At 44.8% G+C, this 17,085-nt stretch overlaps 1 protein-coding gene across 2 annotated transcripts in view; it reads right to left on the reverse strand.

The window, feature by feature from the left end:
• The window catches only part of LOC125330791 (glypican-5-like), a 339,300-nt gene extending 322,643 nt beyond the window's left edge, over positions 1–16,657 (reverse strand). Inside the window, exon 1 of one of the 2 annotated variants that reach the window (XM_048314414.1) lies at positions 16,432–16,657. In XM_048314414.1, the coding sequence (XP_048170371.1) occupies positions 16,432–16,597 (166 nt within the window). In that variant the 5' untranslated portion in view covers positions 16,598–16,657. The remainder of the gene's footprint in view (positions 1–16,431) is intronic. The other variant, XM_048314415.1, reaches the window with a different exon arrangement.
• Positions 16,658–17,085: the final 428 nt, after the last annotated feature.

Below are 17,085 nucleotides of genomic sequence, written 5' to 3' on the forward strand. Positions count from 1 at the left end.
AGGAGGCTGAAGGCAAAGAGCTAAGAAGGCAGCTGCAGTCACTATTCCTCACCTCATGCCTGTTACCAGACCTGTGGCACAGATCCCAAGAGCAGCCCCCCCACCTGCCCCAGGCACCTTCAGCCAGGTTGCTTTTAACAGGTGATTTGCCTTAAACTGGTCTAAACGGGAGGGGAGCAAGGCAGGAGTCTCCACCACAGGACTGTCACAGCAGTGGGTGATGCAGAGCAGCTGGGCCATAAACCCCTCGCTCACTGCCGCAGCCACCTCCCAGGGAAGGGGTCTTCAGTCTGATAAACAGGAGGAATAGGGGATGGAACACATACATACACAGGAATAAAAAGTCCTGTAACACATCTACAAAGCACCTACAATTAGAGAATTTCCAGTGTTTCCCAGAACAGCCTGATTTTCAGTAGGGTGTTGGAAGACGCACCTTTGGCATCAATGCCAAATGGCCATAATGCTACTGCTCGAAATCGTCTCTTGAAGGAACAAAGAGCAAGTAACTTCCCACAGTTCACCAGCCCCTCCCTCCGGTCCTCCCCCCTACCAGCCCTAATCTCAGAACCAGCAAAATTTCAGCAGGAAGGCACAAAACCCACCTTACAGTAATTTCACTCCAAACTCTTAAATTTAACAGCTGAGCAGTTGAGAAGAGATTCTTGCCTGGTACATGCAGGTGCAGCAGGCAAGCACTGACTGCCATGCCCAGAGATTGCACTGTGGCCACTTCTTCAGGCCTGGTACTTCCTTAAATGGGTGAAATTCTTTAATGCTGATTACATTTAATAACTTCCCAGGAGCCCAGTGCTAAGTGAGATATTCTTTGAATGTGGATCTATCTGGAAGGCAGCAAGACTCTGACTGCTAAAGAGCTTGCTAATTACACAGTACATGCAAATTCAAGAGATTTATACTCTCAAGGATCCATCCTTTTATCTCCTACAGTTGATAAAAAAGCATGAAGACTGATGTATGTAAAGCACATTATAAAACAACCTAGGTTGGTAGATATCGGTGGATCTTCAACAAGGGGGTTTCTACATTAACTGCAATGCCAACTCCTTCCTCTGTTTTCCTGGGACAGCATGTATAACTGAATGCAGAGGAGAGAGAAAAATCACAAGAACTTTCATTAATTTAGAGTCTATTATGACTCATCTTTCACTGTGTCTCATCACATTCCAAGCAGTAAATCCCGTATTTTTTCTCCACCACCAAAAAAAAACCCATAAACACATGTAAAATATTTTTGAGAGGAGTCTAGTGATAACCTTCCTACTCCATATCATCCAAAGACAACAATAAACTAACAGCTGCATTTCTGCTGTCCAGAGGGGACAGCATTTCACTGCCACAGAACCCTGCCTTACCTGAAGAATGAGCCACAGAAACCACAAGAGGTGGAAAGCCTAAACCGGAACACAGGCATGTAGAGCCCTGCGTTTACAACAAAACTGAATTGTGTATAAATGGAAGAAGCAGGTCTCTAGCCCAGTACAGTGAGACAAAACACCTTCTGAATGCAAATCACACAGGCTGCCTATCTAGTCCTACAGGGAGGACATAAAATTCTTTATGAGAGGTGTGAATCACCTCATTCATCTCAACTTCAAACCCTAATGATAATTCAGATGTTAACAACTGTTTTACCAACTTTTTAATAGGAACCACTTCCTAATATGCTTTACCTGCTGTGGTAAGATCCATATAAGGTGGCCAAGCACAGAAAATTTCAAAGATACTGATAGGTTCATGATAAAATGTACTTCCTATTCTTCTTCATTTTATCTGCCAACATAAAAAATTTGTGAGAAGGTTAGACTAGAAGAAACAAAAGCAAATATAAACCTAAAGGAACCATAGGACTGTTGGACATTTGAGCCACAGCCTCAGAAAGGGAAACTGCAAGAACAGTATTCAAGAGGAGAGGAAAGCAACTCCTCAATACTCCCTTTTCCTCCCAAAATTTGAGTACTTCTGTTTTGCCAAAGCCATACATGAAGCCAAGTGCTCAGACAACTGTTTTCTCCTCTTTAAAAATACACACTGATCATGCCTAAGTATTAATTTTACAACCCAAATCCTAATGCTTTCAATGAGCTTGTCCTGCAAGCCTGTAACTTCATTTTTATGCATGACTTAAGAATGAGAAATGACTGGTTTTGATCAGTTTTTACCATTATTGGAACAGATTTCTTTAGGATCCCATTCTCAGTTTTATAATTTATTTTTAGGGAGAGGAAAGAGGAGAACTACAAAAACCTAGGTGCAATACCCAAGAATTTTAAGAAAAGCACACTGCACTCTTAATACTATTTACACAAAAAGAAGAGCAATCATTTACAGAGCTGAACCAGAACTAAGCAACTGATTACTAGACAAGACATCCCTCACTAGGGCCAATTCTTCAACTTCATCACCCATGACACGGTAATTAATTAAAACAGGCTGCAGCAAGACTACAGCATCACGAGGTCTCCGCATCTCATTCCCTTTCTGTAGTTCCTTATGCAGACAATGCCACTGTGCTGTCACTGCTCTAAAACTGGAATTTGATGCCACCAATTGGACCCACAAGCATTGGGAGGCATCCCACAGCAGGAGAGGGAGAACATACGTGACAGTAACTGGAGAGGAGCACTCATTCAGCATAACCACGCAGAGGAACCAGCTGACAGCCCCACTGGTCACACACAGGGCACCAGGAGGCTGTTTTTGATAGTCTAGTTTGAACCTAGATTTACGCTCAGATGACTTCTCCCACGCTAGACAACGCGTGCAGGGAAGAGGAAAGGTAAGCAACATCAGAGAGAACTTGGCTCAGCACCCCCTGATGTCAATGGAGACACCCCTGATGTCAATGGAGACACCCAGTGGCATGAAGTCATACAAAATACAATGAAACACAGCTAGACACAGCACTGGGCTTCATGCTTCTGTGGGATTTAGCAGTTTGAGACTAACAAAGCTCTGTACCCAGAGAGCTTTGGGTCAAACTCTTAAGCAGATCCTGGAACAAGGATCACAGCCAGGACACCTGAGAAAACTCACGCTTAATAAGAAAAATCAAAATTAAAGAGAAAAATGAACCTACAAAAAATTATAATTTAGAAAAACTTTCATTACCTTAGAGTAACTTGCATTTGATTTCAGACAGTTGCTTGTGATTTTTAGCTGCATGCATTCAATGAAAACCAATGGAAGGTCAAGAAGCTAAAACCCCAAACACATCATGGAGTTGGTGACAGCATTCAGTGGTCTAAAAAGCAGTGAGGGCCCACCAGCAAAGTTAATCTAACCCCCATGAAATTAAGGGCCACAACAGTACTTCCCCTTAAGCACATGGCAGTGCTCAGGATGGGACTGGCCTTCTGCCCTTTCTCATTTGTTTTGGCTGTGCTCTGTTCTGTCTGCGTAGAGCATGGAGGATGGTCTGATTGTACCAGGAGCAGACAGGAATGAAGAGCTGGAGAACTGCAGACCATCCACAATGAAATCTCACCTGAAGGGGCCATTCCCTGACTTCTGGGTACCAGCCATAACCCTAAGCTGGAAAGCAGCCGAGCTCACTGCACAGGACACATTCCACCACCCTCTCCAGGACCCCAGCAGTGTGTTCAGCAGGAAAACTGTACCTTTCTGGGATTTCTTGAGCCAGGATACTGGATTCTGAAACAGATGCTGCTTCCCAAAGGCTGAGGGGAAGCAGGAAGATGTCCTAAAAGCCTTTAAGCTGGGACCACAGGCAAATAACTTTTGAAAAACCAGAGTGGAAACCTCTGATGGGCTCCTACATTTGCCAATATTAAAATGTATGTTTGACCTTAGGCTCCACACTTTGTTTCAGACATGGCAAAGAGGAAGACTTCTTCCATTAGTTTGCTTAGACAAGTAAGCAATTCCTAGTGGACAGTGCCCTTTGCTATGTGCCGTGTTCAGGGTCTTCCCGGAGCCTGCTTTTGATTTGGACCCTCTGCACCTGTTATATAAATTAAGAAATCATGTTTCTTCCCTGACATCACTCCAACAAGGCACCTTCACAGCACACTGAACTGATTATCCTTCCCTTCCCACTTGTGCTATTCCACTCAGAACCACCAGCACGGAGCTCCAGAGCTTCCCACTGGAGGTGCCCAGCACAGCCCCCGTGTCCCAGAGCTGCCTGAAGCCAGCTGGACACACGGGCAGGCAGTGCTGGCTCCACTCAATTCCCTTTGGAAAAGCCAGAGGCCAGCAGTTCACAAGGCAGCCAGGCTGGGGATGGCAGCCACCGGAGACACAGCAGCCAAGCTGACACAAGCTGGCCCCAGGCAGCCCTCGCTACTCAGCTAATGTTTTGGCACCTGTGATAGTGACTTAGAACAAACTTTCCACATGTAAGCCAACAGCCCTGCCAACAAATGACACCAACACTTTTCATCCCAGTTGGGGTTTATTTCTATCAGAGAAGGCCACAGAGCACAGCAGGTCTGTTACCAGTAAGGGGGAAGCTCCCAGTAAGCTTTAGATCCCAACCAGGTACAGCCAAACCACAGCTGCTTTTTGGGGAATGCAAATGTTTATATTTCCTGACATATCTAAGGCAAACCAGATTAGAAAGAGTAAATTTAATTATTGCAGTTTGAAACTGAAAATACAATGCTTTAGCCAAATACAACTGTGGGCTGCTCCCAATGGTAACAGATATATTTTTCCCAAACTTCAAAACTAAGATTAGGAGATTAAAGTCAAGCCTTCTCTGAGCAGAAGTTTGAAAGCCTTTCTCTGAGAGCTGTGCTTCCGATTTCTTTTTTAAAAGCCCTACTCTGTTTTGAGAAGCCAGTGGTTTTTCTACATATGCTTTGTTCTCTTGCCTTCACATTCATTACACCACTCCTTTTAACCACCCATATAAAAAGAGAAGAAACACTGCTCTTCTGAAAGCTGGATTCTTGTTGTGAGTTGCAGGGAGGAAATATTTTCACCACCACCACAGAGCAACCATATCAACCTCTGGGTGCTGTTCCCCAAATATTACTTAGCAAGCCCCTGTTCCTTCTAAAACCATCACTCCATCCTTCCAGCTCCCACTTTTTTAGGTTTCCTTATGGAAGGACAATGGGGCAGGAACACAGGACATAATGGTTTGACATTTGATTAGAGGGATGGAGCACCTCTCCTACAATGAGAGCCTGAGTAAATTGGAATTGTTCAGCCTGCAGAAGAGAAGGGTTCAGGGTGATCTAATTACAGCCTTCCAGTACCTGAGACAAACCGACAAAAAAAAAAAAAAAAAAAAAAAAAAAAAAAAAAAAAAAAGGAGAGGAACTATTCCCAAGAGCATGGAGTGACAGGACAAGGAGGAGTAGATTCAAACTCAGAGTAGGCTTAGATTAGATATTAGGAAGAAATTAATTGCTGTGAGGGTGGTGAGGCCCTGCCACAGGTTACCCAGAGAAGTTATAGATGTTCCATCCTTGGAAGTGTTCAAAGCCAGGCTAGACAGGGCTTTGAGCAACCTCATCTAGGGGAAGGTGTCCCTGCCTGTGGTAGGATTTGGAATGAGATGATCTTTAGGATCCCTTCCAACCCAAACCATTCCATGATTTCAACCTCTGAGAGAGTCCCAGGACAAGCCATGTAAAGTCCAGCCATGCAGACAGACAGACGTGCTTTGGGGAGGCAAGACACGAGCTCTGACCTGGAGCAGTGGAGCACGATCTGAATTTGGGCACAGCATCATGCCAGGTATGGCTACACTGCTGGCAGCAAAGGACTGGATTATAGGGATCTGGAGCAAGACCAAATCAACCTGGAGACAAACTTTGAGCCTTTTTCAGCCACAAAGAATAATTTCCCTACATTGGTAACAATAAAACAGTGCTCAAGAATTAACACCCCAAAACAGTGAAACACTGAAAAACAGAGGGTTAAGGACCAGAGCTTCCCTCGACTGGGAAAATTAGAGATACTCAGACTTGCTCTGGAAATCCCACGTCTATTTGCAAGACTTAAAATTTTGATAACTGTCTTCTGTTTTCAGTAGCCTAATTGCCACCTCACCTACACACCTGCAATATAGTGAACTGCCTACCACCAGCAAAATCTAGGGTGAATACTTTATTTAAGTTAGGAGCAAATGCTCCACATCTCCACGCATCTCCGTGATGCCTTGCTACAACAATGCAGTTTCCCACTAGCAGCCTTGCAACTCGACTGCTGCTCAAAGTCTGATCACTTGAAAACTGCTTTTTCTGCATGCTCCTGTCCACCACTACATAGCAAATCTAGGAATTTGTTGTTTTGCCTTCCTGATCCTGGAATTTCATATCCCCACACTCTACGTCTGCTCCTTCTTCACAATACTCAAACTTATAAAGGAGGACGAAACCTATTCTTAGGGCTCCAACACCAAGTCAAGTTATAATCCTTAATGAGTCACCACATCTGGAATTCACTTCATTCCAGGTGCATTTAAGCTAGATTCATTTACACCAACAAGCTTATTGCTCTGTGACCAGTGCAAAAGCACAGAGCATTGTTTCAGAGCAGAACAAACCAGAGCAGTTGTCACATTAAGTGTTACTGCAAAGAGGAAGGTCCTCAGGATAGGGTAAGAAGCAAAAGGCCTGTATTTTAGCAAGGAAGAGTTAGGTTTTGCATTAGGAAAAACCTATACAGTAAGGTAATTAAGCACTGGAACAAACAGACTAAAAAGGCTGTGATCTTCTCTCACTGATTTGAACAGTTTATTCTGGCCACAAGTAGAGGGAATGGACCAGATGATCACTTCAGGTCTATTTCAGTACTATTTTCTGTTATTCTAATCTTTCAGCAGCTCTCAGCAGTGTATTTTTCTAATTACATCCAGTTTTCAACAGATTAGTCTCCCTTCATTCACATTTCCTAGCATAAACACCCAGAGCAAGCTGTTCCTGGACACCAGCTCCTTTGGCACTACGTTGCTGCACCTTTTGTGAGGATTTGGCCCTTAAGATCTCTCAAGAGTAGAGCTTTAATTTCACAGCACGGATCTTGCTCATTTTACTCCATATTTACTGAGAACAAAGGGAAGACTATGCAAATGCCCTGCTACTTAGACCTGAACAAAGTGGAAGCAAACATGTAGATGTGAATAGGAGACATAATGGTAGGAAAAAAAGCAGACCTTTTCAAAAGTAAAATGACTTTGTCAGGGTCCCTTTGCACTATGTGCATGGATGATTTGTGACAAAACAAAAAAGTGCTAGCCTAGCACGTCACCCATGTCAGAGATTAGAGCACTTCAAAACCTTCAGTAGTTCAAGCACTTGCTGGAACTTGAAAGGCTTTCTTATGCAGTGCTTAGCTTCTTTATGGCTTTTACACGACTTTGATGTGCACCTAAGAGTGAGGAATCTTAAATCTGAAGGTTTTCTATGGAAACACCCATATCGTATAATAAATTGCAAGATCTCATCACCCTGATTAATGTGAGTCAAAGTTTGCAAAAGTTTTTGCCAGAAGTTAAAAATTCGGAGTCGCTGTTTTGATACCCAAATAAGAACCCTGAAGTTCCAAGCACTTAGTCACTTTCAAAAGCTTCTATAATAATAGCACTGGTGTAGTATTTCTAGTCATTGACAAAGTATGGTGTGCAAGGAAGTAGGTGCTTATGCAAGTGTCACTTTCTCCTCCACTCTCATTCCCTCTCTAAACCAAAGATTTACAGCTTCCCTTAAAGTTAAGGGATCTGTGGAAACACAATCAGTTTCTCCTGTGTTACGAAACCTCTTCTCTGAGTGCAAACACGGGTGTGTAAACATCAGCTTCGTTTTCCCCCCCACTATACACCCTTAACCTCCAGGAGCATTAATGGGAATTATGCATGCATAACGAGCACAGAATAGCCCCCTTATGAATAGGGGCCTTGTTGGAACAATGAATACATTTAACCATTAACATCTAGGGATGTGCCCAACTATCCAATTTAACTAGCTGCCAAACAAAGCTACCATGACCTAGCTGATATTGTCAGGTTTGCAAGTGCAGCTCTCTGAAATTTGTCTCTCATTTGTTTTCAAAGGAGGTGACAGTGGTCTGCGCAGGGGCTCTTTGTCAGAAGGAGCTCCTTGCAGAAGGATGGCCTTCCAGAACAGCTTTCACATCCACCATGCAATGGAAGAACTCTACAGAGAGAAAGACCATGACCCCAGGAAGGAAGCAGAGTCATCAGAAGACCAAAAAAAAAAACATATATATATATATATAATTTAAGTGCATATATATGCTGGCCATCAGTATTAATAGAAACTCAGTAAGAGCAGAGAAAGGCAGAATACAGCACAGAATTATATAAAAAAGGTTGAAAACCGTATTTCAAAAGAAAAAAGAGTGGAAAGACTACTTCCAGGGGAATAATTTTGTCCTCTACAGGTCTGAGGTTCCCATGCAATTGCCTGGCTACACTTGCTCTTTATTTCTATATTTTAGCTATCAAAATGCAAGACAGAACCTGAGGATATGTATCAGTGAAACTCCCCTGAGACTTTTGAGTCCACAAAATAAATGTAATGGTATCATCTGTGATACTCAAAATTCCTCCATTGTCTTAATTTCTTTCTGTATTCTTCCAGCTTGTGTCATGAAATTTCACAAGTTAAAACTTTACACATTAATCATGCATGTATGAATACACCAAGAAGGTAATTAATAAACATCCTTTAAGACTGATGTACTGAAAAGACTAAAACAGATTTATTCTCCTGGAAGTGTATGCATAGTGTGCATCCCTAAGAGGCAAGGCTGCAACTGCTCCATCATAAATCATTTGTGTAACACTGCTGAGCTCCTTGGTGCTGTAGAATGGCACAGAGCCCCAGGAGGGTCCAGGACAAGCAAGCACTCTGTAAAACTCATCTGTCAGACTGCCAGGGTAAGCCTTTGGGCAGAACCTTGTACAGGAGACCACTGTTGAGCCAGAGGGATCCTCTGGGTGCCACCCCACTAAGCTGTGTAGCTTCACCTGCTATCAAACACCACAAGACTACTGGACTCAGTACGGAATTAGCAAAGCCACCTGAGTTTCATTTCACATCCTAAAATAGGGTGGCAAACATGGTCCTTAGGTTCTTCTACAGGATAGTCCAGTGGACCAGCTACAGCAGTTCAGACACAAAGGGCTCACTGCATCACCATCAGCATTACTATAAAAAATACTGAGCTGTTGTAAGGAACAAAATGCAGCCATAAAAAAGTGCCAGAGCAGGTTGGCACAGTCCTGCTATGGCTACTCCACGGCACAACTCAGGCAGTTCCCTGTCCAGACCAGGCTCAGTCTCCAGCACACCTGGATCTACAGACCACCCTGGGTCAGGAAGGACACAAAACAGGAAAAAAACCTTGTCCCCCTCGGTCTGTGCTATGTAATCCTGCACACCCAGCTCTTAGCTTGAGGCTCTGGTTATTTCTGTGGATCTAAACACAAGACACTGTGCAGAAATATTTTCTGTTTTTCCATCAAATAATATACTGCCTCAAAACACTAAATCTTAACTGCTTGGGTAGAAGATTTAACAGGCTTTCCTCCCTATCTTATTCTATCCTTAGGATAAACCGGTAAATATTAGGTAGATGCCTTATTTCATCCACTGGTGCTGCTCAGAAGTTACTTGTATGTGAACAAAGCAAATACCTTTAAATATATCTCCATGGATATGAGGATGAAGCTATCATCTTAAATACTGATACCTAATCAACAGATTGATACACTCAGTATAAATTTTGTCACAGGCCTGGCTGCTGTCTGGGAATTGACTCTGGTCCACCAAAATTTGTATTTTCCCCTAGAAGCAAAAGCTGTGCTCTAAACTGGTATGTGATGAGTATGCATTTGAACTACTATGAAATATATGCCTCTTTATGACATTTTATACTTTCATGGGACAAAGATTCAATTACAAAGACTTTGTAATATTTGGAACTCTAGCTCTAGTTTTACGTGGTTTAAAAGCAAAACCCTTTCACCACCCAGGGGGCATTTTACACATATCCTTGCTTTTTACAGATCCTCAGGCTATGCCATTTTTCCATGATTTATCCTTATAAAAGCGCTTACTTATTTTGATATATTTATTTTATTGATTTATATAGTGATTATCATGCTAACTTTGTTTCCACTTACCACATTAGTGCCTTTTCATCAGTACTGCTCTTTGGTTAAGAACTGTCTGCTCAGACCTGCCACACTGGCATGGTGGGGTGGGAACATTATTTTTATATTATTTTCTGATAACAACCTGGTAGCAAAACTTCAGTGGCACATAAAGTATTACAGAGGCAGCTCTTGGGAGCCACCAGTATTTTAAGGATGAGTCATTTCTTACTAAGCTTGTTTTCCATTCCAAAATCCAGTTCAACACCAGAACCACCAGATCTTGAGCTGATCATTAAAAAAAAAAAAAAATTGCTACATACTCTTTTCAGCAGAGATTTTTCAGAGACTAAATAGACCATGTGAATTATAGCAATACTTGACTCAGTCTGACAAGAAGATTGTGCGCTGGGGGAGAGTAGGTTCTTTGCTGACTCTTGGATACCTTCCCAAGACATTTACAGGAAAGGCTGATCTGAGTAACTAAGTCATTTTTCTTCTCACCTGGACCAAATGCTCATGCAAGTCACCAAGGACAATGTTTTTTGGGGCTTATGGACACGAAAACTACAGGTTTCCGTCTGGCAGTGGAACAGCAATTCCATCTTTATGAGGCATTAAGTAAGTTTAAACACATTTTTTCTGCCTATAGATTACTCCCAAGAGGCCATTACAGAGTGGGCAGCTGGTCCTGCGTCAAACAGAAATTTAAGACATGGGAAAAGAAGGGGAAAAAAAGATGTTACTGCTGGCGAGATCTTGCCTTTATCCACAGTCATCACCAGCTTTAGGTTAACACTTCTGTTGACAGTCTGAGCCTGAAGAGTGCTATAAAATCCAAAGACTAATGAAGGAAGGATCCTTTACTCCAGAGGAGCTGCAGGCTGCAAAAGCATAGCTTTCCTTCTACTCAGAACAGCTATTTCAGCAAGTACAGACCACAGCCCCAGACTGCTCAGAGGCTGGATCAGAGAACTGAAGGTAGGACAGCTTTCAGGTTCAGCTTCCAGTTCAGAAACCAACATAACTTCTAGCCTTTTCCTTCATTTAAAGAAAAAATTAAGTGAAAGTCAGCCTGAAGAAGTGAAGGTATAGCTCAGTGATATTTTTTCTGGCTGCGATCTACCACCCTTTCCTGGCAGCTGTTCAGTAATAAAAGCTGCTCGCAGTAATATACTGTGATATAAGCTGTAGACAGGGAAACTGAGGCACAACTGCTCTGGGCTACTCGGAGAGGGACAAAGATGGGAACAGAATCCATCTCACATTGGATCAATCCACCCCCCTCCAACAGGTATATCACCCCCTTTGTGATATAAATAACCAAGAAGCCTGTGTGTTCATAAATAAGCAAATACAAAGTGTAACAGGAAAAACACCTTCCGCTGTAACAAGCTGCTAGGTAATGCCAAGGACATTTCAAACTTGTGTTAACAATCAGGTTTGTCAAAAAGAAACAGGAACCTCATGGAAACAGGACTATTTTTTGCACCTTTTTAAAAATCTTAACCACCCCTATACAGTTCTTAAGCATAAGCAGAACTATGCTCATCCAGCAATCTTTCCTCCCAGATGTACCCTTCATCCACCCTACTGAAGGCAGCCCCACACTACCACACACACAGGTGTGGACAGAATACCCAAGTACAAACTGCAGCTCACACCAGAGGATTTGAGTCTCTCATTCTGATGGGACAAAGTTCCCAGAGCCAGTGCAGCAAATCCATGTCTCATCTGGCACACAGCAGACATCGACAGAATGCTGCTGTGAGCAAAATGCCTTTCTGCACTACACCTTTACCAGGGGAACCAAGGTGTTCTCATTAGGAACACAGAATTAAAAAGCTGAGTGATAATAAAAGAGAAACAGGAAAATAAAGTATGGCACGACCCACTTCATAATAAAATGGACAATTTAATAGAGATTCTTGGACATATACAAAATAAGTACCTAGTTCATGCTCCTTTCTCAACACACATGGGAGCTGTGCCACAGGCTGAGATGGGAGGAGATCCGGTCTAATGCATGCACACATGCAGCAAGGGGCTTCTGGTGGCAATCTAGGACTTACCTGTCATTAATCAGAAAGTAAAACAGTTTTAATGTGTAATTGTTAATGCATGTCCAGCTCTACTATGGGATATTCAATATATACACAGCAATGAACACTCCTGCTGATTGCAGGATGACATAGGGGAATAAAGCAGCTTTTAGTAAAACAAAACCTGCCCTTCAGAAGAAAATTCCTGAACACAGTCTGGGCATCTTCCAAGCTCCTTGTAAAGCAGTAGTACAGCAAGATAAAGCTAATCATACCTTTGGTAGTTTTCTACAAGATGATTACTTACAAGGTAAAGAGTTCTTAAAATTCTTTCACAAATGACATTTTCTATGCTTCCCAGAAATCAGCCTAATTCTTCTCTCTCTACTTACCATATGTTTACAGACTGGGGTTTTTTGCATGCTCAGACAGTAGTCAATAAGCCAGAGGGAGAACTGAGCATATGTAAATGAGTAGGATGTTCTCGTGGCCACACGATTACCAAAGGAATCACAAGAGGACTTTTATTCTGGTTCTGCTACGATTCACTGCCTGAATGCAGTCAAGTCTCAGATTACAGTTGGGTTCATTCAGTTTTCCTACCGAGAACTTGGAAAGCAGTGACAGGCAGGCACCACCATGTTCCATGCCCCAGAAAAACCTATGAGTATCCGGAACTCCTCCCAGAGCCCGTGCCAGGGCACGGTGGACGCTGTAACACAACCCAGGGCTCGCAGGGTATCACCAACGCAGCCCCTGTCTGGGAGCCATTCCAGACGTGGCAGCACGCGTCAGGTTGGAGCTATCTAGACTCCCTGGAACCAAAGGCTTAGTCCCTTGGCAGGATTAACACAGCCCTTCACCCTTGGAGACAGCTTAGAATTCCTCCCTCATCAAAATGTTAACCAAGGAGCTCCTACAAAAACATCCCAGCTCAGCCTGTGATAATCAAAGTACAAGATCAGGAACATATTACCTTATTTTTCAGTCTGTGGAAGGCACAAAAAAACCCTTCATGTGGATCACAGCCAAGGCAGCAGTACCTTTACCTGACCAATCTTTGCTATTTGCAGCAGATTACCCTTGAAACATTCCATTTGTTCCAAAAAAAGTAGGGTACCAGATAGAAGCACAGATTCCACTAGAGGAGAAGGGGGTCTTACAGAAAGACCAAGGAGATCTGCTGTTTAAAAATGCGTCCTATTTCGGTATCTCACTCATCCCAAAACCAAACATGTCCTTAGCCCTGCAATCATCAGTGGACTAGACTTCAGAGAAGAAAAATACCTCATGTCTTTTGGGGGAAGCTGTGGAAGAGAAATTTGAAAGCAAATCCTGGTCATCTCCAAGAGCTCATTCAGGTGACGATTTTCAGGCAGGTTGCTGCCAGATTCACAGCACTCCTTAAAACAAAAGCCTTTTTTTTTTTTTCCCCCCTTAGGAGTCTTCCTCCTTCCCTTGCCACCACATTTTATCCAGGAGGCTGGCAGGTCCTGCCCAAAGCAACTCTTCACCTCACTTCAGGCCATGCTGACACCCCTTTCACACCCACTCAGCAACCCCAGGAACCTGTCTGCAGACAGGTGCACACGGGGAAGCAGCTCCCAGTCCACCAGTCCCTACGAGGCTTGGATCCAGGATCCACTGCTGTACCCCAGATCCACCGCCTTACAGCTTCAGCACTGCAACCACAGCTAAAGCCACAGGAGGGTGTAGGCTACTAACTCTCCCAAGTATTTCATTTTATTACAGGTGAAATGGACAGCACCCATAAGAGGAGACAGAAAATATACACCTGACAGTCTGTCTGCTGGTCCCTCTCCAGGCGCTGGGTTGGGCCTCTCTCCTTGACTGAACTGCTGGTTTTCCTGAAGGGTCTAAGGACCTAATAATCATTAAGACTTTAACCTCTGCCAGATTTGTTTTATTAGCCTATAAATACTGGCTGGAGATTAGCCAAGGGCTTTCAACACTTATGATTGAAAATATCTAGTAAACAGACAACAGGACTGCAAAAGTTTCACTTTTTAGAGAAAATAAGCCAAAACCAACATGCAGGTGACTGAGGAGCACTCCAGGGTGGGGCAGGTCTGGCCCCCATGGGCAGAATCAAGCAGGAAGCTCCTAGCACTTCGCTCAGGGCTCTATTCAGCTGAGCACGCTGTTCCCCAGTGTCACCCTCAGCTGCCCACCACTACTCCACTTTAGCTGACATCTGACATCTTCAGGGGACATGCTTCAACATTCGTGTGGCATTAAAATACATAATAAAATAAGCCTCAATGTCAGGAGAAATGTGTATATGTATTAAGATACATTCACCGATAACAGCTGCCCATGAAAATGCCAGAAAACACTTCAATATTTAATTAAAAGAGGGCACAAGACAGGAGGCAGTACTGCCTGGCAAGGGATTAAAGCACACAAGTTTTGGTGGAGCAAGAGTAATACTCAATGAACAGGGAAGATCAATATGCACCACTTGTCCTCAGCGCTGCTCCAACCCTCTTCAAAGGAAACCTTTATGAGCTAAAATTTAAAAGCGTATTACCCTCCCTCACCTTCTCTCTCACCATTTCTTTTCTGAGAGCTTGTTATTCAACAGTAAAGTTCAATAGGACACAAGAAGACAATGAAACCTGTCCACAGCAGGAGGGTTGGAACTAAATGAGCTTTAAGGTCCCTCCCAACCCAAACCATTCTATGATTTTCTGCTGCATCACAGGATCTACACTTTCCTTCTGAAAGCAGACAACTTTTTGAGAAAGATTCCTCTACAGCACTAAAGTTTTATAGAAAATGTAAATGAATCGATTTAAAGTTGGAGGAACTTCTCCCAGGAAAAGCTCAGGAGAGAGGGTTAAGCATTCATCAAAATGGATGGAAAGCCTTGTTTTGCCTCTCTTTTAGCTCTCCAAAACAACCACCATTTGATGCCTCTATCAGCACAGAACAGTAATAACCAAGCTTCAAAATGCCATTCCTGCAAATCTCTTCTTGCCACAAAATGACAAATACTTCCTTCTCCACAGATAACTCTACACCCCTGTGTCATCTCAACTACCTCATGCAAAGTGAAGATCACCAGCACTCTGCAATCGATTACAGCCGTAAGAGATCAGCCCAATGGCCTATCAAATTTAATCCCCAAGACAGAAACCTGTGCCAGAGAACATATCCAAAACTCATCTAAGAAAAGAAGTCTTTCCATCAAACTCAGCAGGCTTTGAATTGAACTGCTCTCAAAAAAAAAAAAAAAAAAAAAAAGAAAAAGAAAAAAAGAAAAAATAATAAAACAACAACCCAAATTGAAACTTGTACCACCACACACCTACAAGCAATTGCAGTGGCATGAGGTAGCCAGAAATTGCGTTAGGAAGTTGACAGTCTCTTTTATTCCAATGCCTGTAAACATTTTCTTAAAACAGATTCACTGAATTGTTTAGATTGGAAAACATGTAAAACTGAGGAATGTGACTTCATTATCTAAATATATGATACATTCATGAGAGTTTAATTATGAAGTATTTCATCCCCTTACCAGGGTAAGGTTGTAGAATATGCAATAAAAAAGAGGCTATTCTTATTATCTCTGTGTTACTTTTCCCTTTCAGTGCTGACAGGCATTGTTTCTGAACTGTGAAAAGGCAAAATGGAACAACACTCTGCTCATCAACTTTCACAAGTGCTGCAGACTTACTGCTTAACTAAGCAAAAGCCAAGTTCTGTTGGCTGCATCCCTCCAAGGTGTCACCTCTGCCTTCCCTTATGACAGCTCCCCTGAATTAAGCTGCACGATGACTCTTCGCAAGTCAGAACTTAGCGGTGAATTCACCACCCGTCAGAGGATCCCACATCTGGTCAGCAAAACAAGCCTGCCAAACTATCCGGCTACTGACTAGCCTTCTGCGAAAGGGACCCTCCCTGTGAGGAGCGCTCTGCCTCAGGTACTCAGCAAAGGGACCGCACAGGTCTGAAACGCGGGGATGAAAACCCCGGCGCTTGCGGTGGCGACCGATAAGCAACACCTGCACAATGTAAAAGCGCAGAAGTATTCCCGCTCTCCTTTCCCGGGAAATGTTGAGTTATTTTAGCCAGCGGCGTGCCCAGTGCGCTTCGCTCCCCGAGCCCGCGGGCAAGCCGCGCCGGTCGGAGGGAGCCGGGCGAACAGCGGCACCAGAGAGGGGGCACCGCGGGATCCCGCGCCCCAGCCCCGAGCCCCCGCAACCCTCCCGTCGCGGAGCGGCCACCCGCGGGTGGGTCGGTACTGACCGGCCGTGGGCACGTCGGGGACCAGCTTGAGGGGCCCGATCTGCCGCAGCTGGAACGCCGTCCGCACTTCGTGGCAGCTGGGGGACCTGCCCGCCGCCACCGCGCCGTACAGCCCCGCCGCCAGCAGCCACAGCCCCAGCACCGTGCGGCATCCGCCGGCGGCCATCTCGCACCCCGGCCACGGCCGCGGGCGGCCCGAACGCTGAGGGGCGCGGGCCCTCAGCCGGTCCCGGCGGCGGCAGCGCTGCCCCCGCCTGCCGCCCGCGCTCCTCCTCGGCGGGAGCGGCCGCCGCCGCCCCTCCCCGCCCCTCCCCGCGGGGCCCGAGGGGCGCCGCCGCCCCCCGATCGCGGCGGGGGCAGGGCCGGGAGCGGGGAGGGAGCCCCGGCAGGGCGGGGGGTGCGGGGGGCCGGGCAGCGGCCGCGGGAGCGCTCGGGGGCAGCGGGAGCGCCGCGCCGCTGCCGTCCGGCCCCGCGGGACGCCCGCACTGAAGTTTGCGCTGAGCATCGCTGCGGTGCGGTCCCTGCGCACCCAGGCTGCACAGCCAGGTCAATGCAAGGCACCCAGGAGTGCCAGAAGAAGGGAGATCAGCACCAAGGGAAATGCGCACTCTCGGCCTTGGGTTGTTAAGAACAAGGTACAGAGGGCAAACAGAG

This window comes from Corvus hawaiiensis, chromosome 10 (assembly GCF_020740725.1).
Source record: "Corvus hawaiiensis isolate bCorHaw1 chromosome 10, bCorHaw1.pri.cur, whole genome shotgun sequence".
Classification (NCBI taxonomy): domain Eukaryota; kingdom Metazoa; phylum Chordata; class Aves; order Passeriformes; family Corvidae; genus Corvus; species Corvus hawaiiensis.